The sequence below is a fragment of the Gymnoscopelus microlampas genome (genome assembly GCF_963454915.1).
Source record: "Gymnoscopelus microlampas genome assembly, chromosome: 5".
Classification (NCBI taxonomy): domain Eukaryota; kingdom Metazoa; phylum Chordata; class Actinopteri; order Myctophiformes; family Myctophidae; genus Gymnoscopelus; species Gymnoscopelus microlampas.
The window spans coordinates 41,898,844-41,925,336 of NC_139942.1; the positions used below are offsets into that span (position 1 = coordinate 41,898,844).

A 26,493-nucleotide genomic window follows, 5' to 3' on the forward strand; every position below is an offset into this window, starting at 1 on the left:
ACTACATAGAGAGATAAGTATTTAACATAATGTGACAGACAGCTGTTTGTTCCACTAATCGCTGCATGGGGGGGGGGGGGGGGGGGGGGGGGGGGGGGGGATTGTGACATGCAACCGAATAGAGGTCACGAGAGAATTATGTTATTAATCTCATATCATGGACTACAGTCTCCATTCTCTCTCTCTCTCTCTCTCTCTCTCTCTAACGCGCGCGCACACACACACACACACACACACACACACACACACACACACACACACACACACACACACACACACACACACACACACACACACTGACACACACACACCTGGCACGTCTAGTCTGGCCTTCACACACTGACAGCTGTCTATTTTTCTGGCAGATTGAGATCACAGAAGAGTGAGAAGACATTGATTACTATGATGATCTATAGAAGTTACCACAGCGCGTAATATAACAGAGACAGCTCTGTACGTATTAATTTACTGACAGTGACATGGTTGACAGGCACGCACGCACGTACGCACGGACACACACGCGCACGTATACACAAACACACGCGCGCGGGCACACACACACACACACACACACACACACACACACACACACACACACACACACACACACACACACACACACACACGGGCCAGGGAAGCAATGAATCGGGGCAGACGTGGTGGGTCCCTGTTGTTCCCGGATATCCCCTGATGATGCCTTTCCATCAGTGACTTCTCTGGAAGTCCATTACTATTACAGACGGGCATCCACACATCCACAATCAATATTCTTCCATTAAAGTGATGAACGGCCCCCGTCTTTCCAACGCTCTCCGACTCCGGTGAAGACTGATTTTCAGGCACCGCTGATCCAAATCAGTCAACGTGTCCAGACGGCAACGCTGCGCAGGCTATGCCAAAGGTAAAGGTGAACCGTGAGTTATTATAAGACTCTCACTCTACAATATCATAGCACACCCTCTGGTGGACAGCTGCGGTATTTCACATGTAGATCTACTCAGTCACTGTAAAAGAACACAAATGAATCTGCCTTTTCGATAACATAGAGTAGACTGATGATCATCACACATATCATCAAAGATCATCAAGCTTTTGGTGGGTTTGCGTTACAGTAGCCTATATTTAAAGTACATTCATTTGGAACTCGATCGTTTTAAAATGTGTTTTTTATTTGTTTGTTTACTTGTGAACTTTTGACAAAATAAATTATAAATCCGGAGACAAACTATTCTAACCAGCCAGCCTAGCCTTGGAAGTTGGATCAAGACAGATGTATTTCATCGATTTTGACATTTGCATATTATCTATGATCGTCTTGGGCTTTACCCCCCAATTGTCACTGGACATCCGCCCGTAAAGTCCGTATTTCTCCAAACATTTACAAATGCAAAATATACGTTGCTTACCCGGTAGCCCCGGATGTTAACTTGGTAATCGGAATTTTTGTGCACTATATTATTCCGTGTTTTTCAATAAATATGTGTTTTAATCCCGTCTGTGCCTGAACGCTATTCCCCTTCTCGATTACTTCCTGTTTATATTGAGTGTAATACTGGCTTTCACCGGATGCGCCCCCTCAACACCACCCATTGAGGAATACAGGGAACTTCCGACGGAATCCAAACACAGACGGGATTAAAACACATATCTATTGAAAAATACGGGCTAATACAGTGCACACGGGTTTCTAAAGTTGAGTTAACATCCGCAGCTACAGGGCCAGCACTTTATATGTTTTTTTTGTGTACATATACGGAGAAGTACGGGCTTTCCGCCCGGATGTCCAGTGACAATTGGGGGTAAAGCCCGAGATGATCAGACTCGATAAAATACATCTATGATAGTCTTGAGCCAAGGCTATAGCCAGCCAATCAAAACCCTTCATTCAGCTGCGTCACTTCCAAGAGTAGAGTTCACAAGTCTCAAAATGTCATGAATGCTTGTTGTGTTGTGACTCCTGTCCTGAAGACGCACAGAGAACGACTCTCACACAACAGTGACAGTGAGTATTTATAGGCTACAACTATGGAATTATAATGTTGTTGCACATTTACGTTGTTTACGGATATAATGTCAAAGTTTGCAAGAGGGAAGGAGATAGACGGGACACCAGTTAGATGTTATGTTTTTTGAACGAATGTTCAGGCTACGAACAATATTCCAAACATGATTTATCCCAGATTATAGCCTACTGCCAGTGGTGGAAGAAGTACTCACATTTTGTACTTAAGTAGAAGTACTAATACATACCACAATCTAAGGAAATACTCTGTTACAAGTCCGTAATAAAAAATTACTTGAGTAAAGTACAAAAGTATTCGCATTAAAATATACTTAAGTACTGAAAGTAAAAGTACTCATTTTGCACAATGTCCCATTTCACAAGTTTCCAAATGTATCAACATTCTTTGAAAATAGCAGATCTACAAGCTCACAACGCCTCGCAAAATAGATTGGCTATTTTCAAATATTTTCAAATAGCCTAAGTAATGCATAGGGCTGAAGTAGTTAATGTATGCTACAATGTAAGTGTAATGTAAGTACAATATTTGCCTCTGAGATGTAGTGGAGTAGAAATAAAAGTTTTGAAAATTGGAAACACTCAAGTAAAGTAAAACATCCTCAAAAGTGTACTTAAGTACAGTACACTACTTGAGTAAATGTACTTAGTTACTTTACACCACTGCCTACTGCTTGAGTCTCACATGCACTGGACCAGGTCCAATGATTTATTAACGTTGCGTGTCAATTTGCCTAACATTAACGGTTTTCATAAACAGAATTGCTGCAACTTAAGATAAACCATTATATCTCAGCAGTAACAGCTGAAAGAATGAAACGCGTGGGGAGAGTTACTGGTAATAATAATGATATCTCAAATTTATATAGCGCTTTTCTAAGTACCCAAAGACGCTTTACATGGCGGGATGAGAAAACGACTTAAGAATAAGAGTCAAGAAAGAACCAAACCCAAAACTTGGGAGTTACAGTGTTCTGATTCCATAACCAATAAAGTTATACATCGCTGCTTGTGAGCATTGAATTTGTCTTCTGCGTGTCAGTAAACAAGACAATAAGAAGAATTCAGTCTGAAAGGGAATCGGCTTCTCTGGCTATCTCGGATGATTTCTAGTTAGTTAGAATACTCTTAATAGCCATCTGCCCAAGATACAGTAGAAGTACTGTATGTGTTTGAGTGCCAGCTCTTGCCTTTCCAGAAAAGCCAGTTGCTCTGCTCCAGCAAGGTTCCACAGCTGGCAGGTCTGACAGGTGTGCACTGTGCATTGTGCAACAGCAAAACTGAGACTGGAACACGTTGAAACGGCCTCACCATAAACCCCTCAATGTACGCTCCATGGTGTTAGGAGTGCATTCATCTCAAGATTCAGAATTTTAATTAATGTATTGTATTCAACATTTACATTTGCGTTTACAGGACATGTGATGGAAATGTACACATTCCTGTACTATTTCCACTATTACACACACACACACACACACACACACACACACACACACACACACACACACACACACACACACACACACACACACACACTGAACACAATGTTCTTACAGTGTGTTCATAAACGAGTAAAATCAAATAATTGCTGATGCAAAACTTAAATGCCTACTGTGTTTTATACATGCTGCCTGAGTCTCTCTCTCACTCTCTCTCCCACTCTCACTCTCACATTCTCTCTCTCAAAACATCTACCTATCCCCCCCCTGGGCAGAAATTCCAAATTCTACATGACCCTCATCTTTCATCTTGTTTTTTTTCCCTAGATGTGGTGGCTTCTGTGGGTGCTAGCTGTCTTGCTGCTTCTCTTCTGTACTCTGGACATATGGTACTTCTTGCGAGTGGCAGGGGTCGTCCTCAGGTCCTGGTTCCAGCCCCCGGTACGAGATATCACAGGAGAGCAAATCTTAACGGGACGGGTGCTTCCCCATGACATTGACATGGGTCACATGAACAACGCTCGCTACCTCAGAGAGTGCGACTTTGCCCGCTTCTCCCTCTTCATGCGCAACGGCATCTTCAAGGGCCTTCGAGCGTTAGGGGCCACCGTGGTTGTGGGGGCCACCACCATCCGCTACCGCCGGGCTCTCTGCATAGGGGAAGGGTTTGAACTCCGGAGTCGCATTGTGACCTGGGATGACAAGTCCTTCTACCTGGAGCAGAGATTTGTGTCAACAAAGGATGGGCTGGTGTGCGCTGTGATGTACTGCAAGCAGAGTGTGATACGCTGCAGTCCGGACAAGATCATGCAGCACCTTTGCAAGAGGAAGGTAAGGAAGGAAGGACCTTATGTGTAGTGTACCTTATTTTATACGTTACAATATTTTCAAAAGTAGCTAAAATTGCTGTATACCAGCGCTGTTTATATATATGAGTGCATTGTGTACACACAGTCGACGTAGGTCTGTAGTGGTTTTTATGTTGGTTTGGGATGTGTGTGTTGTATTTCATTGTATTGTTAGTACACATGTCAATACAGTTGAACTGAAGTGAACTTGTGGTTTGTTCCTTACAGGTTGAGTGTCCTGAGTTTCCAGAGGACCTGCAGCACTGGGTCAGTTTCATCTCTGCCAGCAGCCAGGCCCTCAGAGCAGAGAGTGGCCTAGAGGAGAAGAACAAATGATGGACCTCACCGACATGTCACTCTGGGAGTTATTAACATCAGCTTTTGGAAGCCAACTCATTTGCGAGCCAAGGATTAATACTCCTCTGAGAAATTGATTAATATCCCCTGTACTTAAAGACCTGAACACTTGTGCCAACTGCTGATAATGAGCTTTATTTCAACCCAAATAGCTACGCTGTCACCATGTGTACAACCAACAAGGTTACCTGGGAGAGGCTGAAACCAAGGTTAACAATGTAGACTCACGCTGACGTGTACATTAACAATGCAATATTTTTTAAATGTTATAAAAAATAAAGGTTTTTGCACTGTTGATGTAGCTTTAACACAGGCTTTCTTATTTAATTTAGTCCATTATACAGTAATAATACAAGTTGAATACCTTTACCAAGGTGGATGCAGTACTATAGGTAATATGTTACGTTTGCAGTTGATACTTTGATGAATTTAGTTTAGTAGAATGAATGCACACCTCACATCACAAATCATGTGTTGAAAGTGATTAACACAAATGGCATATGTTTAGATAGATAGTACTGTAGAAACCAAAGTTTCGACAATAATTGGTCTTCCTCAGGGTTTGATGAAGTAAATGCAAAGTAAAATCTTTAGGGTTGATGCCAAATGCCTATGTTATAAGTTGTAAACTGAATTCACAAGCAAAGATACACATAACATGGTTATCTTTGTTAACAAATATCTATAGTTGTAATCAGTGGTGTAAAGTAACTAAGTACATGTACTCAAGTACAATTTTGAGGTGTTTTTACTTTACTGGAGTATTTAAAAAATGTCAGTACTTTTACTTCTCCACTACATTTCAGAGGCAAATATACTTTTACTTGAAAGAAAGAGATGCAAGCACTCATCAGACGAGTATTTCACACTACGTGTGTATCGGGTGCATGGTTCTGGCAGAAATAGTTTCTTGGAAAGGAATACCAGCACTCACTTTAATCCATTTAGGATTTCTTGTTTATTTTAGTCTTTCACCCCCAGCAGCAGCTCATATGACGGACGTTTCGGCCCACAGGCCTTCCTCAGCGTGAAAGTTTCATGCTGAGGAAGGCCTGTGGGCCGAAACGTCCGTCATATGAGCTGCTGCTGCTGGGGGTGAAAGACTAAAATATACTTTTACTCCACTACAATTATTTGAAAACTTGAGTTACTTTGTAGATTTTGATTATTATTAAAAAAAAAAAAAATTCCCACTTCAGCCCTACATACATTTCGGCCATTTGAAAATAGCCGATCTACAAGCTCACAATGCCTCGTGATGCGACACATTGTGAGCTTGTAGATCTGCAATTTTCAAAAGATTTGTATATATTTGAAAACTTGTGAAATGGGACATTCTGCATAATGAGTACATTTTTGATACCAATACTTTTGTACTTTTACTGTAAATTTTGAATTCCAGACTTTCACTTCTACAGAGTATTTCTACATTACAGCATTGATACTTTTACTTAAGTAAAACAAATTTAGTACTTTTTCCACCTCTGGTTGTGTAATAGAATATATAAATGCACTAATAAACAATGGCCACGCCCAATACAAATTATGATGACGTCAGTTCCGGAAGTAGGAAGCGCATCGTTGTATCTACCGGCTTCTTCAAGGTGCATCCATCGCAGCCCATGGTAGCACCAACACCAAAACACCATCTTTGGTAGCACTCTCTTCTGAAAGCGCAGTGAGTACAATGCACGATTCATCTATGATACTGTATTCGTCCTTATCGTGACGTGTGAACGTACGGTAAATCGGTAATAGCGGAGATACAGGACAATGATGGTGTCCCATCATCACCGCTTTCAGAGCGCTATCTATTGGATAGGATAGGATAGGCCACCAGCCAGAGGATGCTATAGCTAACAAGCTAGCAGCAGATTGTGCTGTCATAGAGGTTATGTGCTGTTCATTTAGCTTCCGCCTTCCCTTCAGGGATGAAATGGTTGCTGACTCAAATGTAATGCATGCATCATATATTTCTTTGTACATAATAAAACAGTGGTCTAGATGTTCACTGACTCCTTTGTATTTCCACGATTCTGCATCATGACCAGATGAATTGAATATAATAGAAACAAGCCATAGGGCTTTCTTGGGTTATCCTTTTAGTATCCTTTTGAATGGAACTGTACCTCTGGGCTTTTATTTGTTGCAAACTGTCATAAAGCTACATTCATTGTGACCAAGGCAGGTTAAATGTACCTACTACCTCATAAGTATTTTTTTAACATGCAGTATTAGTGCTACAGTATATTGACACATTTCACGTGGATTACATTTTTGAAATCGTAGAGCTTAAAGCTGAAATTATTTTCATGAATAAAACATTATTTTATCTATCTACTGTATGCTTAATCCTTAGTATGATAATAGAATTAACTAGCACATCTGCAGTGATCTACCCCTACTCTTCCATTGAGAAATTTGACCCTGGTCACCTCCCAGTTCATGGTGCAATTTCTCCCCTGACCACAGAACAGGGATTGCTTTTATTGGCAGAGCAGTAGAAATGTGGTCTCATGCAGGGGACCCAGGTTGGCATGCTGAGTAGAACATGGGGTATGGGGGATATGGATTGCAGCTTCAAGTTGTACAGATCAAGAAGCTAAAATTGGACCTTCAGGGTCATGTTCATGCCATGTTGTGTGTCTTCATTCCTGACTGGATAATGATGATCTATTGATTTCTGTTGCAGAGAGATGTTGCTGCTGGTGCTGGGTGCTGCGCTGCTGCTTTTCTGCAGTCTTGATGTATGGTACTTTGTACGGGGGGCCCAAGTGTTTTTCAAGGCATATTTTCAACCCAGGATATGGGATATTCTAGCCGAGCAAAGTGTGGATGGAATGGTCCTTCCCCATGATCTGGATTACTTGGGCCACATGAACAACTCCCGGTACTTAAGGGAGTGTGACTTTGCCCGCTTTCACCATTACATGCGGAACGGGCTGTTCATGGCTTCGCGCAAACTGGGTGCCAAAATGGTGGTCGGGGCTTCCACTATTCGCTACCGGCGCTCTCTAGCATTCCGGGAGGCTTTTGAGATTCGGACCAAAGTCGTTAGCTGGGATGAGAAGGCCTTTTACCTGGAGCAGCGCTTCGTGTCCAAGAAAGATGGCTTCATCTCGGCGATCATGCTCTGCAGGCAGAACGTGGTGCACTGCAGTCCTGAGAAGATCATAGAGTTTGTGTGCAAAAGGAAGGTATGCAACAGTAGAAAGTGCATAATATAAATATTTCATTATAGCGGTACAGGTTTGTGCAACTTTCTCAACTGTCTGTCTGTGTGTGTCTGTTAATGCATGCACAGATCCAGTGTCCTGAATTTCCAGAGGATCTCAAACACTGGATGAGTTTCATCTCGGCCAGCAGCCAAGCCCTGAGAGCAGAAAGTGGACTGGTGGAGAAGGACAAATGAGGCCTCAGCAGGACAAAACACATCATCATCACTGGTCACGACATATCATTGCACGCAACTTATACGGCACACAATATGTCATCCACACAGTGTAGGATTTTAGGGTCTTTTTAGTTGATTTACAAAATGTCTTGTAGCATTTAGTCAGCCCTACCTGGATATTATATAGTCTTTATATGGCATGAGCAGAAACACCTTTTGGATGGGTAAATATGAGAACTTGAATCAAAGTTGTGTATTTAACAAAAGCACTGTATGCACTGGAATTGGGCCACAGGTAGAATTTTAGCTGACATCAATATCAAGCAATCAAACTGAGCTATTGTCTCAGAAAGTGATACAAGAATGTATAGCTTTTATCCATGAAGCTTAGAGTAGATCACAAATTATTGTCTTTAGAGACTGTGATCGTTATTAGGCAAAATTCAATCTTCAGATAAGCATGTGTAACATGAGAAACTCTTCCACTGACATCAATGCATGCTTTAAGTCAAAGAGACAGGGTGTTTTTGTGCCTGTTTCTCATGATTAGAGGTAGTTTACAGTATTTACATCAAAGTTGTAAGAGTTACTCTTTTTACAACCTGCGATCAACTACTTGAATGGGCTTAAATAATATGATGATTTCATTACATTTCCCTCAACAATACGCACATGTCACAATTGAATTGATTGAATTTGTTATCCGTTAACAGGAGTATTTAAGTTGGAGGGGTCGTATTCCTTAATATAGGCCTTCGTGTCTAATTTGGGTTACGCAGACTTAAAGGGCGGGTTTAATAAAAAACATAATTTGGTTTTAAGAGAGATTGCTTGAATTCCAATTGGCTAGCACCAGCAAATGCTAGTATTGGGCTGCTGACAATTTCTCTAACTGCACAATAGTAGCGTATGAACTTAGAATCGAATGTAGACTGAAGCATGGCATGGTTAGTTGTTAAGATGCACTTCTTAAAACCCGCCCTTTAATGCACCAAAGCTTTTTGTGTTTGACCAAAGTATTGTATTGTTCTTTATGACAGAATTCCAAACTTTATTTTTAAATGAAATGTATGCCTACCTATGTTATGTCATGTATATTATAATTGCACTGAGAGTGAATAGCTTGTTCAATTGATTGATGGTGAAAATGCAAATTTGAAATTGTCTTTATTTTTGAACTGTTATTTACTTATTTTATTATTTATACATAGATTATTTAATGGGACTCATGGTCAGAATTTTATTTATTGTATCTGTTAACAATCCAAATGCATTTTGAATTAAACAATGCATTGAAACCCTGTATGTGGGCTTGCCTTGGTGCTTTTATTACACTACCGTACACATCACAGTAATACTATTTGTTATGTTATGTAATTGTAGGCATGTACTAGAGGTCTCTCTGAATTCACCACAATGCTTGGACTCGGTCGCCATCTAGTGGGTATGGTGTGTAAGCTGCCTTGCATAAACCAAGGCCATAATAAGCAGTGGAAACGGAAAGCTTTACAGTAGCAACGTCGTTTCTTGGGACACTTTGATCGATGGTGGAAAGTAACTGGGAAAATTGCCCAATCGGAAGAAAAATCATAAAACAAGATATTATGAAACATTGTTTGTTCAATAACAAAAAAAAAACGAGTTTAGAAATACAATAAAATGACACGTTATGAAAGGCTTGCAGTACCGCGCAGTCGCACTGTCGCAGTGGTGGAAAAAGTACTCAAATGTCTTAAGTAAAAGTATCAATACCGCAAAGTAGAAATACTCTGCTACAAGTAAAAGTCCGGAATTCAAAATTAAAAAAAAACTTTTGAAAATAGCCGATATACAAGCTCACAATGCATCGCATAGCAAGGCATTGTGAGCTTGTAGATCGGCTATTTTCAAAGTGGTTAGTGTGTTTTGTAATAATCAAAATGTACAAAGTAACTAGTAACTAAAGTTTACATAATTGTAGTTGACTAAAGGTACAATATTTTCCTCCTGAGATGTAGTGGAGTAGAAGTAAAAGTACTGAAAACTGAAAATACTCCAGTAAAGTAAAAAATACCTAAACGTACTTACAGTACTAGAGCAAATGTACTTTGTTACTTTACACCACGGCGCAGACGCAAGTGCTGACCACGCCCCACCCACGTGACGTCACTTCCTGTAAACAAAGCACAGCAGCAGCAACTGTCACTTTTGTGTTTTCAGCTCGACATTTTTCATTTGTTACAAAAAAAAACCAAACCGAAATCCCCCCCAAAATGGCCCAAGGCGGTGGAGTGGTCCTCGACAAGGACCAGTTCAACTGCTCCATCTGTCTGGACGTGCTGAAGGAGCCGGTCACCATCCCGTGCGGACACAGCTACTGCTCCGGCTGCATCCAGCGCTACTGGGACCAGGACGACTACCTGGGCCTGTACGGCTGTCCTCAGTGCAGGCAGACCTTCAACCCCAGGCCGCTGCCCGGCAGGAACACTATGCTGGCCGACGTGGTGGACCGGTTCAGGAACACTGTGGCTCTCCAGGTATGCTGTCTGTGGTATATTCATATCAAATCATATACGATGAATTGAGTACAAAGGACCCAAATGGAACAAGCCATAGGATTTCTTTGGTTTAAAATCCTCTTAGCAGACCTTGTATTGAACTGCACTTTCCTGTGCTTTTTGTTGCCAGACCCAAGGGGTCGGGCTTACATGAGGCTTTGTATCTGTTTTCTCCATACATGGGCATGGTCACTTTGTCCCCCGGCCCCAGCCAAAAAAGTCTGTCCCCCTTTCGTCATAGAAGGGACATAGAAGGGACACACGTCATGCGAAGCCCGGCCATTCAGATTTCAACCACTAGGGGTCTGGCAGTACCAGGTCTCCTGGTTCCCTTGTTTTTTTGCAAACTGCAAGTATAGTATATGGTATGGTATGTTATGGTATAGTAAAGTATGGTATAGTATATGGTATGGTATATAGTGTATGTATGGTATAGTATGGTTGGGTATATAGCGTAATAGTATATGATATGGTATATAGCATAATAGTATATGGTATGGTATAGTATGGTATATAGCATAATAGTATATGGTATGGTATGGTATAGTATGGTACGGTATATAGTATAGTATATGGTATATAGTATATGGTATGGTATGGTAGAGTATATATAGTATATGGTATGGTGGAGAAGTTCAGGAACACCGTGGGTCTCCAGGTGGACAATTTTCTTGTATTATTGTGGACTGAAAACGTGCATTAGTGGGGTTGATTATTTATTTTTTAGGTTAGTTTAGTCTCTGTTTGTCTTGTTTTATTGCTCACTATCCGTGGGGGTGACCTGATTATGAAATTTTACCTGACGATTAATTGTCACTGAATTAATTGTTTCTTTCTGTCATTGAACATTGGAGTTATTAATAAAAAATACATTTCTGTTTGACTTTTAGGATTTGAAGTTGCACAGGTGATAATTTAATAACAAAAAAAACATTAATAGTGGAAATAACCGAACGATTATGACGATTATGCAAAAATATGCTGTGTATATCCCCCCCTCCCCCCGAACTGTTTACTGTACATATTTTTCTTTTTGATTACTACTGGTTTATATGATGTTTTTGCATAGTATTGTATATCTGTCTGTCATTAAAGGTAGGGTAAGTGATATTTTTGGGTTAAAACAAAAAGTATTTTGTTAAAAGGTTAAAATACTATATTCTGATAGTAATCATTGCTATAGAGTGTTTGTTCAGTAACAGGAGTCTCCCTTTCTCTCCAGCTCTTTAATAAACAGAAAACACATTTTTCGGTAGGTGTCAAAATCTCAGCCAATCAGGAGAAAGTACCCATTTTTAAGCTTAATTTGTATAGTGTTCCAGTTCCAATTTTGTCTGCTCATTTCTTAGTGTCATCACTTCCAATTTCACTTGTTTAATCTGTATCCTGATTGAGTTCTCTATCCTGGTTGGATAAAATTGGAAATGAAACTGAAACTGAAACGAAAATGCATTTTCTGTTTAATAAAGAGGTGGAGAGACAAGGAGACTCCTAATACTGAACAAACACTCTATAGCAATGAGTACTATCAGAATATAGAGCTATTTAACACTTATTTTAACCAAAGCAAATCACTTACCCTACCTTTAAATGTTTCGATGAATTGAATACACCCCAATGGAAACAAGCCATAGTGCTTTCTTGGGTTTAACCCATTTAGACCTGAGGCCGATTCTAAAAACACCATCTAAACCCTGACCCTAACCCTGAATTTTTTATTCAAATAGATTACAAAAAATCATGTCGCCGCTATATTCTGTATACAGCGACAACTACACCAAAAGGGACATATTGGTGTTCCCGGTCTAAATGGTTTAATCCCTTTAGCATCCTTTTGTATAGAACTGTACTTTCTGTGCTTTTTTTGCAAACTGTTAATAAAGTATTCAATCAATCCAGGACACTTCGGCGATGCTCGATCGAACAGCAGCGTCGAGTTTAGCTGCTGGACCCGAGGACGTGGCGTGTGACGTTTGTACCCCCGCCGGGAGGAAAAACAAAGCCATCAAGTCGTGCCTGGTGTGCCTGGCGTCCTACTGCGATGCTCACCTACAGCCCCACTACGAATCCGCTGCTTTCAAGAAGCACAAGCTGGTGCCGGCCTCCAAGAACCTCCAGGAGACCATCTGCCACCTCCACGACAAACTGCTGGAGGTGTACTGTCGAACCGACAAGCAGTGCATCTGCTACCTGTGTCTGACACACGAGCACAAGGGACACGACACTGTGCTGGCAGAGACAGAAGTAGAGGAGAAACAGGTACAGTACTTGTACTGTGAAAGTCGTGATCTATTAAATTCATTTTTTTTCCTATCGATTAGTCACCCCTTAGAGACTTGAATTCATGGATATTCTTTAGTTTTTGTCGCATTCCTAAAGCCAATTATTTGATGACCAGCGGGCCGGTAGGCAGCGGTTCCGGTAGGAGATACAAAGGAGACTGTTTGTGTCTCCTACCGGAACCGCTGCCGGCTATCAAATTATTGGCTTACGAATGCGACAAATACAAAAAAATATCCATGAATTCATGTCTTCATGGGGTGACTAATCGATGGAAAAAAAAGGCATTTTGGGGGTAGAGATCTCTGATATGTCTGGCTATGCAAGACGACTCCGGTCCCTAAAGTAATAATTAGACATGTGACCAATTCTTTTTTACATCAAAATCAACACAATAATCAAAAACAATCACACCTTTTCTTTTTTTTTTCTTTATAATTTTTATCCCGCGATTTTTGTAACCCATTTTTTTCACCCGGTGCCAATTTCCTAAGTGATCCTGGGCGCTACACCAGCCCTACACCAGCCCCCCACAGCCAGGGAGGCCAGGGCCGAGCTCATGTTTCCTTCAGTGCATGAGAGCCAACTGACCTTCTTGTCACTTGACAGGGGGGAGTTTCCCTGGTTGGACGTAGCGTGTGGAAGAAACACGTTATTCCAACCAGTTCCCTTCCCCTCCATCAGGCGCCCCGGCTGTCATGGGGGAGGCGGTATAGCGACCAGGATTACTACATGTTTTTGTGAGGGTATTAACTACCCTAGGAGACACGGGGAGAACATGCAAACTCCACACAGAGTAGGCCCTTAAAGGATAACACAAACAAAGTCCAGGGGACCTGCTTCCATTGTGGTCCTATGTAATTCTATTAATCAACATAGCATAAAAAGTACACTGGAATACAATATCATCAACAAATATAAAACAAGAGTAGAAAAAAAACTGTAGGCACTGGGCAGTTTCACTTAGGCATCACCTTTCTATGGGAGAAGTGAGTTTACCTCCCCTTTTGGCCTCCTGAAAGATGTTTTTTTAAGGGATGGGGTCAGGGCATTCCACACTTTGGTGGCTGTGCAGTAGAAAGAGAATTTACCCATGTTTGTTCTATAGGTGGGTGGTACCAGATCGTTGTTGTCGCTCCCTCTAGTATTGTAGCTGTGGGTGTCATTCACTTTGGTGAGGTAGTTCTGGCCCTTACTATGGTGTCCAGGGGGTCCAGCCTCATTCTAGTCACAGAGCCTGCTTTCTTAACCACTTTAACCCTGGTGTTCCTATTTTGGGTATTTCATTATAGATGAAAATGTCCAAAACATACTTAGAAAAGATTAGATGTACTAGATGTACAATGTGTTGTGAGCTTGTAGATCGGCTAATTTTGATTACATTCTTTTGGGGGGGGGGGGGGGGTTACAAAAATGTTTGAAAGCAGAGCTTCAATGGTTAACCAGCTTGTGGATTTTGCAAGACTCTCTTACTGACATTGCCCCCACACCTACACAAAGTATCAATTTATTTACTAACAAATGTATTTACTATTTTCTAACTTGTTAATTTAAGTCTATGTTGTTGTTTTTTTCTTATTTTTTTCTCCCCACTTTGCTTCTGTGTTCCTTTTTATTGTACTCATCCTAATCAGTATAGTTCAATATTCTTCTTAAGGCTCAGCTTGTGGAAATGAAGCGAAGCTCCCAGCACAGAATCCAGAGGATGGACAATGAGGTGAAGGAGCTGCAACAAGCCATCATGACTCTTACTGTGAGTAGCACTGTACCGACATCCAGTTCAGTCTGAGGTTGAGTATCCGTCAGCAGAGTTTGAGACGTGTTCTTCAGAAAGGTTTAATGCACACATCCACCTTTCTCCCTGGGAAAAGGTCAATATTCTGAAGTAAGCCCCACACAGAGCATTACTATTCCACAAAATAAATATTACAGATAGACAAACTTTGAGCATGTCATGTATTGTTGTTGTCCTGGCCACAATGTCTAAAGTATAATAGATTTTTCTGCAGCAAACATGCTGTGTGTTTTGAACAAGTCTTTTATATAATGGCTGTGATGCTGTATGTTTCTCGCCAGCGCTCCACACGGGCAACTATTGACGAGTGTGACAAGCTGTTTACAGCCCTCATCCATTCCATTGAGCTGAAGCGTTTTGAGGTGAGGGAGATGATCAGAGCCCAGCAGAAGACCGCTGTCGGTCAGGCTGAGAGGGTCCTGGAGAAGCTTCAGAAGGGGATGACTGAGTTGAAGGAGAGAGATACTGAACTGGAGAAGCTTTCACAAACTGAGGACCACATTCATTTCCTTCAGGTAACGATGCCACTCTGGCTACTATGAGACTCATCATGAAAGTACTTTGTATGCTCTAGTTGGGAGGTCATCTTTAGCTTCACTTTGGATAGAGCATTGGCACCTATTCATTTATAAAGGTATCCTTGGAAACCTCCCTTCTTATAATATTTGCTCAACGTTTGTTTTGATCAATCAAACGCCTGGCTGCACTGATTTGTGCCCCCTCTGTGTACTGAGGCTGGCAAAAGAAGCCTATATTATTTGGGATTGTGGGCATGGAATGTACCTTCAATCTCAATTTGTCTTCTTTTGATTTCACCCAGGGTATTTAAAAGGATGGAAATGGAGATGCTTGCCAATAGCTGTAGCTGCTCTGAGCGGGGGGGTGGGGGGGTTGGAGTAGGAGGAGTAGGAGGAGTAGGACGGAGGTGGGGGCTTCTCACTGGCAGGTGAGCCAGTAGGGTACAATAGCAGTGGCAAATTTGTGGGGAGGATTCATGGAATAAAGACTAAATTGGGAGAAAAAAGGGGTAAGAATAATTGCCTAGTTTGATGACCTTCCAATCTGGACAAAGCTTAGGGGTATTCAACTAGATTAGGCGCGCACGCGCGCAAAATTTTTCGGGTCTAATTCGGTCTAATTCGGGTCTAATTTGGTTCTATTTGACCAATATAAATCAACCTTTTTTCGGGTCTAATTCGGTGTAATTCGGTCCTATTTAAGGTTCTAAGTTAAGTTCCAATGAAAGATGGCCTTTCAAGAACTAATGAAGGATAAATAATTTGTACTGTTTTAACTTTGATAACATAAAAACGAACATATATTTACATAAATAATAATTATGAAAATTAAAACTGGCGGGCCGCCAGTTGAAGATCTATGGCTTACAGTATGTCCGACAGTGAAAATCGTACATTTTTGCCATGGTGGTTTGTGACAATCTGCCACATATTTTTTCTGATTAAGTTAAATTCACTTTAAACCCATGCGTTCTTTGTTGTCTTTTTATCTATTTTTGTTACGCTAGAGCTGCCAGTCTCTACATCCTCCCCCAGTGCTGGAAGTGGAAACCTTACCGTTAGTCAGTACTGACACCAGCTTCACCTTTGGCCCTGTGATGACAGCTGTCTCCAGTTTTAAAGACCTGCTGCAGGAAGTCTGCCAAGGTGGATTTGTCAGCATCTATGAGAAAGGTACAGATCACTGGCTGCACACTAGTAGTCATATTTGCTTCTGTGACAGATAACTCACTCTGTCTTCTTCATGTTGATCTGCTTGTTCTTTTTTTCTAGTGAGAGAGGTGACAATCATTGATTGTTCAACTCCCAGCTTACAGCAAGAACAGCAAGAATCGGTACAGAACAACGAACAAACAATTGTCCAAATGGACTCAACTCAAGGCAAGTGTTCTCAGCTGTTATTTGACATGCCAGCTCATGTATTACTTTGTCTGGTTTTCAAGTGAGGCTTGATTTCACTGGGATTGTAGTTATATTTGTTTTCATGCTGTAAAACTTGAATTATTGGCCTGCGGGGTGTCCGGGTTTTGTTTGAGCAAACAATAAGAACATTAGTTCTCATTAGAGTGTAGTCCACTCAGTCTGAAGTGAAGGCATAATCAAACGCTTATTCCCAACATGGTCCTAATTGTACGGGGACCTCTACAGGTATAGATATACCCATAGATATAGATATAGAAACTTAGATACCTCATTGGCTGCTGCAGTTCATTGGTGCGACCTGTCTCCGCGGCCGCCATATTGGGAAGGGGAGCCGAGCCTTCTAATGCATTTATGTCTATTGAAGCAGGCGGTCTCAACCGAATGTCAAGCGGTTAAGTTTGTAACAAATGCCAGACATGGGGTTATGGATCCAGTATACATATATTGGTTACATCTAAAATGCATATTTTCATAACAATTTTTTTTAATCTAATCCAAGTAACAGTACCCAAACATTTGTCTCCAGTCACCGAAATAGGCAATATAGCCTACATGAAATATGCAGGCCACATTGCAGAATTGCCTTCTCTGTCTATATCCAACATCCTCATCATGCTATTCACATCAGAATACAGCTATCTATGGACGTTTATTAGTCCAAACATTAAATAATAAATATCACAATGAAATAAATAAAATTTACAATTAAATCAATATTTATTATTACATTTTTGGACCTAAAAACTTCCATTGCTATCAACTTTGAAAGACTGAAATAATTGACCATCATTGAGTTTTTTTTGTTTTTTTTTATTACAAAAACAGTACAAAAGTACAAATGAAATTGTTTTGTATTTTACACACATATTTTATGGCACTGAAACCATAACACGTACAGTAACACTCCAAGACAGTTGAAAGCAATTATAACATCAAAGTCGCAGAGCGGTATAATATAATGGTTAGTAGTAAATAAATAAAGAACAATAATAAACATCCCTGGGAGATAACTGTTTTGCACAACTTTTGCCATGTTGCCGCTGTAATTTATAGTTTGGCGATCTGTTGAAGCCTCAATTTGTAAAATTGAGACGCAACTAATGACAATAACATAAAATGATTTGGTCGATACCAAATTGGGTATCCTCATTGTGCTCCCTGAGCACAAACACATCTTCGTTCTGAACCAATCTCATCCCAAGCTGCACACAAACGAACCAGGGTCTCTTCTTCCAGTGGAGTTCTGTCGAGTTCCAAGCTGCTGCTGCGCCGCTGCCTCTTATGAACTCTCCCTTCCCAATATGACGCCCGCAGATACATACGCCCCAGAATCCGACGCAGCGTCTACCTTTTTATGTCTATGCCACAGAGAGCCCAGGTTCACTCCTTGGCAGTGGTGCCTCTGGCTTGGCGGGGCGCTCTGTGTCCATGTCGCTGCACCAACGTTTCCTACTGGTTGGTCAAGGCGTCTGTAGGGGATGGGGATCTGGTGGGGACTGCATGAACCTCTGCATGCGTTTATCTCCAGTATGAAAACGAGTGGCTGATGATGAAAAGGACCCTATGTACCTTGTTTGTTTTAGGCTATGGCAGTATTTCTGTCATAGCTTGAGTGCAATTAATGCCTGTGTTAACGGTTTGACCAGCTGATTCACTGCAGTTAACATTGTCCATCCTCTGTGCCTTTGCAGTGATTCCTACACCCGGACTAGATCAAAGCCCTGTCAACCCTCTCAACCCCTTCCTCACCCCAGGACCTACCATTCCCACATTCGGTGGCTTTGTCTTCTCGCCATTTGGTAAGTCAGGTCAGAGCCTTGCTGATGCAGAAAATGTATCATCACACAATGCAATCTATTTATAATCAACTTCAAACGGTTTGAACAAGCAACACTACACCATGCATGAGAGTTTGAAAAAGGGGTTGCGCTTCAACAGTGGGATTTCTCAGTGGAGTGCTAACCCCAAATCCAGTATACATATCCCTATTTATTTTGTGCAGTGTATGTGCCAAATGAACACGTGTAAATTTGAGAATGTTATCCTCTTTGACCTGAAGTTTGAGATATGCTACCGTTCTCATATTGGATAGAACTACTACACCATGCATGTCATAAACGTAGCATAGCTGTGATCTCTGAGCTCCCTAAAGCCCTGTCCTCTGGATGCAGGTTTATCTAGGACAGTGGTTCTCAACCAGTGGTCCGGGGATCACCAGTGGACCTTGAGGGGGTTCGAGGTGGTCCCTAGCTAAATGATGGAGAGTTGGAAACCAAATGGACCCTTATAGATCTTTAACTTAAATTATTGTTAATCATCTGCATTACTTAATTCTAAAGAATTGTTATTTTGATCAACGTTTGCCTGTTATTATCTCTCCTATTGGTACCACATCAATACAGCATGGAATTGTGGACAAAATATCCAACGATAACAAAATATTCTAAGTCTATATTCTAAGTCAGACGCTAAATCTCATCAAATGGTGGTCCGTGGCTCAAATGCCGAATAAATAATGGACCCTTGATATGAAAAGGGTTGAAAACCACTTCAATTCTGTCTACTCAGGCTCCAAGCTCTCCTCCGGCTCCAGACAGAGGTCCCACCAGCGACGCTCATCATATTCTAGGAGGAAGTAGCCCTGAAGCAAAAGAAAACCCACACGTTTTGAATATGACATTTCTAATGCATGTGTTACACATCAACACGCAAACGTGCACTCCTCTCATTTCCTCAGCCAGGTTTGCACTGTCAAACCTGATTTATACTTTGTCTTATCGCAGTGTCGCGTGCCGAAAATAGCCGATCTAAAAGCTCACAACGCGTTGCGTAGTGAGCTTGTACATCGGTTATTTTTGCCGTGCCTTACTTCCTTAGGTCTGACTGGAACACTTGCTGTTAAATGCTTGAGTGGTTCAGTTGTTTTGTGTTATTCCTCCAGTGTCTTTCACATGTGGGAGGTTAGGAGGTACAGAAAGAGAGGTTGAGGGGTGTGAGTGAGTTACAAATGTTCAAGATTTTTCAAAAATAGCAGATATGCAAGCTCGTAGCGCGGCACTCGGTGCTGCGCTATGAGCTTGTATATCTGCTATTTTTGAATAGCCAAAGAAATCTAAAATGACACAGATGCGTTCCCGGTCTTAATGGGTTAAAGTCTGAAAGACCAAAAATAACTGTGTAACCAAGCATCACATAAGCTGTTGGCAAATCACTTTTCTGCATTTGCGTATTACATTTAGTTTGTAATATTACAATTTAGTTTTCAGTTTTTAAGTTGTAGTTTTTTTATGAACAAATATTTTACACTTTAATTTTCTCTTCCTTTTTTAACTAAAGTAACAATAATGTGTCTTTAATGACAAGTGTTACATAATTGTGATTTGTGACATGCTTATAAAAAATGTAATGAAAAATAAAACTTGGTTTGTGGTTTCTTTGCTTGGATCATTTCTCATTGTAGTTTGAGTAAATAGGGTGAGGGTTATGGCCAATTGATTAGATTTAGATTTTTATTAAGGATCACCACCATTAGCTGGTATCGTACTGTAGCAACAAGTCGTTCTGGGGTCCACATAAACAAGTACAAACAATTGTAAATAACCATAAATTGCAAAAAAAAACTAAAACAAACATAAAACACAATTATATTTTTTTTAACAACCACATAAAGAAAGAAAAAGGAAAATACATGCAAATACAAATGACACCCGAGATGGCATGCACACAGTAAGACTATAGAGCTTTCATAACAGGCTGGTAGACACTAGACACAATAGAATATTTTGCTGAGGATGTACTTCCATCCAGGCGGAGGAAGGATTTGGGTCAACCTGTGTTGTACAGTAACAGTACCACCACCATGGTGATGAAAAGAAGTTCAACAAGCTATTCTGTTGCACTGACTGTTTGTTTGCATAGCTGGCCTGGCACAACCGCTCCCTGGTCACTGCTTTTGATTGGATGACCCGAACTCCTGAATTGAAACCTGAGAACCAGTGGTGTAACGTAACTAAGTACATTTACTCAAGTACTGTACTAAATACAGTACTTGAGTAAATGTACTTAGTTACTTTACACAAGCCTGCTTTACATTATGTTCATTGTGGTAGTTAATAGAAATCATATCCTTTGCTTTATTGATTTAAATGTTGAAAGGTGTCATTAAAATGATTAAATTAACATTGTATTATGGTTGAATTTAATGATTGAAATGCCAACATTGAATCAATATTGGCGGGGAGACATCAAATTTCTCTTTTGGGGTTTGAGTCAAGACCCAGGCTCCCGGGGAGACATCAAATTTCTCTTTTGGGTTTTGAGTCAAGACCCAGGCTCCCGGGGAGACATCAAATGTCTCTTTTGGGTCTTGAGAAGACTCAAGACCCAAAAGAGAAATTTGATGTCTCCCCGGGAGCCTGGGTCTTGACTCAAGACTCTTTTGGGTCTTGAGTCTTGGGACTCAAGACCCAAAAAGAGAAATTTGATGTCTCCTCGGGAGCCGGGACCGTAGCCTCAAGACTCTTGAGCTTAAAAGTTTGCGAACCACTGCCATTGGTTTTCAACCTTTTTTGTGCCAAGGACCCCTAAATTGATATACATTTGGCTGCGGACCCCCATCTGAAAATGTTTTGTGCCAGAAGCAAAGATTTGAGTTAAAAATGTTTGCTTTAAATATATATATATATATATATTTCAAAGATATGCACAAATACAATACAGTTATTTTGGTAGCACTTTACAATAATGACCCGTTATAAAGCATTTATAAACGTTTATAAGTAGTTTGTAGACTATTAACAAATCATTAACAACCTGTTTGTTGACATTTGTAAATGATTACTAAAACCTTTATAACTACAGTTACAAATCATTTGTAAAGTATTAGTAAGTAGTGAACTATTCATGAATAAGCCATTTATATACATCTGTAAAAGATTATTAAATAATTTGTAACGACCCATTCTAAAGCATTTATAAACGTTTATAAGCAGTTTGTAGACTATTAACAAATCATTAACAACCTGTTTATTGATATTCGTAAATGATTACTAAAACCTTTATAACTACGGTTACAAATCATCTATAAAGGTATTAGTAACTATTCATGAATAAGCCATGTATAATACATCTGTAAATGATTATTAAATCATTTGTAACTGATGTTACATAATATATACAAGCTATTGGTAGCTTGTTCATGTTTAACATATGCTTTGTTAAACATTCCTAAAGTATCTATAAATCCTTAGTACATGTTATTATGTGCCCTATAGTAAAGTGAAGACAGTTCATCATTTACAACTGTCTGTTAATGTGTTTGTTCATGTTTAACATGCTTTGTAAAACATTCCTAAAATATCTTTAAATACTTTGTACATGTTATTATGTGCCCTACAGTAAAGTGAAGACAGTTCATCATTTATGACTGTCTGTTAATGTGGACTTTCTCCTTACCTGTTGCAAACTACCTGGCTTTCATGAATGCAGACACCAAACAATTACTAGAATTATCATTCATGTTAAGCAAATGATGCGTAAGACATTCGTAAAGAGTATGTAAACCATTTGCAGACGTTATCATGAGCCTGAGCCTAGTTGCTTCTTTTGGGCTTGTTTTCATAGACCTGTCCGCTTGTTTCTTTTGCAAAATCTGGCAACACACTGATTACCTGCATTACACCTGCAGTAGCCTACTAGGGAGGAAGTGAACAGTGATGCAGTTGCAGACTGGACAGAAATATGTCTAATTCATGTTTTATGTGTTTTAACTGTCTTGTTGCAGGTGATCGAGGTAACATAAAATGGCTAATCTTACACACATGAAGTAGCATTATGACTAGGGGGTATTTTGATGGTGGCTGTTTGTATCCACAATGTTTGTTTTGATGTGTAGGCTAGTAATGTCCTCCATGCTTAGCAGTTTAGCTTAGCAGCTAAAGCTAACTTGCACTGGGAGGTGGTGACTGCAGAGGCTCCAAGGCAAGCTGCTACTCTGTGATTCTGTTGTGATTAATTTCTTTGTTTAAATGTCAGTGTGTGTGCTGTGGCCAAGAGTTGCTACATTTTATATCTTAATAAATTGTTGTATACTTGTATACTATATAACGTTACTTTTGCCACTTTTTGATGTCACATGTTTTACTAATCACTGTTAAACATGAAATAATAATGCATAGTCTTCACTTTACAACAAGGCCCATGATAACGTTAGCAAATGGTCAACACACTCTTTACGAATGTCTTACGAATCATATATTAAACATGAAAGATAATTCTAGTAATTGTTTGGCATCTGCATTCATGAAAGCCAGGTAGTTTGCAACAGGTAAGGAGAAAGTCACATTAACAGACAGTTGTAAATGATGAACTGTCTTCACTTTACTATAGGGCACATAATAACATGTACTAAGGATTTATATATATTTTACTCTACTCAGTCATAAGTTTACAAAATGTACTAAAGTACAGTGAACGTCTGTGCGGTTTGTCTTCATCACTGAAAATAACGTACATGTAAACTGATATAAAACTGCTGTCATGTGCAGTTGGGGTGAAGAAACACAACCATTTCACTCCTAATAATACCTATTTGATTTGACATCCTGACTTGCTGCTGTAGCTGAGGCTTGAACCTGTTACCTGCGGCTCACTAGTCAGTGACTCTATCCATTCACCTACAGCTGTTTCCTTGGAATCTGTGGTTCTGAAACCTTTTGTTGTCAACCCCCCAAATTGACATGTATTTGGGCAGTGGACCCCAATGTGAAAAGATGTAGTGTCAGGGCCCCCCATGAAAAAGATTTATATTTATGCTGTAACACATTTTTTTTAAGTTATTTGTCTTGTTTGTTGTTCAAGTCAAAGCACCAGGAAGGCTGTACTTGTCAGCCATCTGTTAGCTCAATGGGTTGAGACGCAGTATTCATGATCCAGAGGCCATGAGTTCAAATCCCATTGATGTCTTTCCTATGATTCTTTCCTTTGCAGACTGGCTTCCAGAAGATCAACTGAAAACTACCAGGAAGGCTATATTTGTCATCCAACTGTTAGCTCAATGGGTTGAGACGCAGTATACATGATCCAGAGGCCATGAGTTCAAATCCCATTGATGTCTTTCCTATGATTCTTTCCTTTGCAGACTGGCTTCCAGAAGATCAACTGAAAACTACCAGGAAGGCTGTACTTGTCAGCCATCTGTTAGCTCAATGGGTTGAGACGCAGTATTCATGATCCAGAGGCCATGAGTTCAAATCCCATTGATGTCTTTCCTATGATTCTCTCCTTGAGTGGGTTCGATTCCCACTCCGAGTCATGTGTCCCCGGTAACTTGGGGCAACGGATAAATTGACTGATATCCTTCGTGATGCTTCCCTTTGCAGAATAACTTCTAGAAAAACAAGTTAAAACCACCAGGAAACCTGTAACTCTCAGCCAACAGCATAGCTCAACTGGTAGAGCGTCTGTCCAATAACATGACTTGACTTGACTTGAGTGGGTTCAATTCCCACTCGAGTCAAGTGTCCCCGGTAACTTGGGGCAACGGATAAATTGACTGATATCCTTAGTGATGCTTCCCTTTGCAGAATAACTTCTAGAAAAACAAGTTAAAACCACCAGGAAACCTGTAACTCTCAGCCTACAGCATAGCTCAACTGGTAGAGCGTCTGTCCAATAACATGACTTGACTTGACTTGAGTGGGTTAGATTTATCCGTTGCCCCAAGATACCGGGGACACTTGACTCGAGTGGGAATCTAACCCACTCAAGTCAAGTCAAGTCATGTTATTGGACAGACGCTCTACCAGTTGAGCTATGCTGTAGGCTGAGAGTTACAGGTTTCCTGGTGGTTTTAACTTGTTTTTCTAGAAGTTAGTCTGCAAAGGGAAGCATCACTAAGGATATCAGTCAATGTATCCGTTTCCCCAAGTTACCGGGGACACTTGACTCGAGTGGGAATCGAACCCACTCAAGTCAAGTCAAGTCATGTTATTGGACAGACGCTCTACCAGTTGAGCTATGCTGTTGGCTGAGAGTTACAGGTTTCCTGGTGGTTTTAACTTGTTTTTCTAGAAGTTATTCTGCAAAGGGAAGCATCACGAAGGATATCAGTCAATTTATCCGTTGCCCCAAGTTACCGGGGACACTTGACTCGAGTGGGAATCGAACCCACTCAAGTCAAGTCAAGTCATGTTATTGGACAGACGCTCTACCAGTTGAGCTATGCTGTTGGCTGAGAGTTACAGGTTTCCTGGTGGTTTTAACTTGTTTTTCTAGAAGTTATTCTGCAAAGGGAAGCATCACGAAGGATATCAGTCAATTTATCCGTTGCCCCAAGTTACCGGGGACACATGACTCGGAGTGGGAATCGAACCCACTCAAGGAGAGAATCATAGGAAAGACATCAATGGGATTTGAACTCATGGCCTCTGGATCATGAATACTGCGTCTCAACCCATTGAGCTAACAGATGGCTGACAAGTACAGCCTTCCTGGTAGTTTTCAGTTGATCTTCTGGAAGCCAGTCTGCAAAGGAAAGAATCATAGGAAAGACATCAATGGGATTTGAACTCATGGCCTCTGGATCATGTATACTGCGTCTCAACCCATTGAGCTAACAGTTGGATGACAAATATAGCCTTCCTGGTAGTTTTCAGTTGATCTTCTGGAAGCCAGTCTGCAAAGGAAAGAATCATAGGAAAGACATCAATGGGATTTGAACTCATGGCCTCTGGATCATGAATACTGCGTCTCAACCCATTGAGCTAACAGATGGCTGACAAGTACAGCCTTCCTGGTGCTTTGACTTGAACAACAAACAAGACAAATAACTTAAAAAAAATGTGTTACAGCATAAATATAAATCTTTTTCATGGGGGGCCCTGACACTACATCTTTTCACATTGGGGTCCACTGCCCAAATACATGTCAATTTGGGGGGTTGACAACAAAAGGTTTCAGAACCACAGATTCCAAGGAAACAGCTGTAGGTGAATGGATAGAGTCACTGACTAGTGAGCCGCAGGTAACAGGTTCAAGCTTCAGCTACAGCAGCAAGTCAGGATGTCAAATCAAATAGGTATTATTAGGAGTGAAATGGTTGTGTTTCTTCACCCCAACTGCACATGACAGCAGTTTTATATCAGTTTACATGTACGTTATTTTCAGTGATGAAGACAAACCGCACAGACGTTCACTGTACTTTAGTACATTTTGTAAACTTATGACTGAGTAGAGTAAAATATATATAAATCCTTAGTACATGTTATTATGTGCCCTATAGTAAAGTGAAGACAGTTCATCATTTACAACTGTCTGTTAATGTGACTTTCTCCTTACCTGTTGCAAACTACCTGGCTTTCATGAATGCAGATGCCAAACAATTACTAGAATTATCTTTCATGTTTAATATATGATTCGTAAGACATTCGTAAAGAGTGTGTTGACCATTTGCTAACGTTATCATGGGCCTTGTTGTAAAGTGAAGACTATGCATTATTATTTCATGTTTAACAGTGATTAGTAAAACATGTGACATCAAAAAGTGGCAAAAGTAACGTTATATAGTATACAAGTATACAACAATTTATTAAGATATAAAATGTAGCAACTCTTGGCCACAGCACACACACTGACATTTAAACAAAGAAATTAATCACAACAGAATCACAGAGTAGCAGCTTGGAGCCTCTGCAGTCACCACCTCCCAGTGCAAGTTAGCTTTAGCTGCTAAGCTAAACTGCTAAGCATGGAGGACATTACTAGCCTACACATCAAAACAAACATTGTGGATACAAACAGCCACCATCAAAATACCCCCTAGTCATAATGCTACTTCATGTGTGTAAGATTAGCCATTTATGTTACCTCGATCACCTGCAAC

The 26,493-nt window shown here is 40.5% G+C and overlaps 3 protein-coding genes across 3 annotated transcripts; all 3 read left to right on the plus strand.

Moving 5' to 3' along the window:
- Positions 1 to 1,901: 1,901 nt before the first annotated feature.
- On the plus strand, positions 1,902 to 4,962 carry LOC311045291 (protein THEM6-like). The gene is made up of 3 exons (XM_084057108.1): positions 1,902 to 2,002; positions 3,790 to 4,293; positions 4,539 to 4,962. The coding sequence occupies exons 2-3, from the start codon at positions 3,790 to 3,792 to the stop codon at positions 4,644 to 4,646; spliced, it is 612 nt and encodes a 203-aa protein (XP_083913234.1). The 5' UTR covers positions 1,902 to 2,002; the 3' UTR covers positions 4,647 to 4,962.
- A 1,276-nt stretch (positions 4,963 to 6,238) lies between these two features.
- LOC311045292 (protein THEM6-like) lies at positions 6,239 to 9,358 on the plus strand. Its single transcript, XM_084057109.1, has 3 exons — positions 6,239 to 6,345; positions 7,360 to 7,864; positions 7,972 to 9,358. Exons 2-3 carry the CDS (start codon positions 7,364 to 7,366, stop codon positions 8,077 to 8,079), a joined length of 609 nt encoding a protein of 202 aa, XP_083913235.1. The 5' UTR covers positions 6,239 to 6,345; positions 7,360 to 7,363; the 3' UTR covers positions 8,080 to 9,358.
- Positions 9,359 to 10,223: 865 nt separating this feature from the next.
- LOC311045286 (E3 ubiquitin/ISG15 ligase TRIM25-like) lies at positions 10,224 to 20,379 on the plus strand. The gene is made up of 8 exons (XM_084057099.1): positions 10,224 to 10,577; positions 12,498 to 12,857; positions 14,536 to 14,631; positions 14,955 to 15,188; positions 16,199 to 16,364; positions 16,464 to 16,571; positions 18,305 to 18,412; positions 19,182 to 20,379. The coding sequence occupies exons 1-8, from the start codon at positions 10,314 to 10,316 to the stop codon at positions 19,250 to 19,252; spliced, it is 1,407 nt and encodes a 468-aa protein (XP_083913225.1). The 5' UTR covers positions 10,224 to 10,313; the 3' UTR covers positions 19,253 to 20,379.
- Positions 20,380 to 26,493: the final 6,114 nt, after the last annotated feature.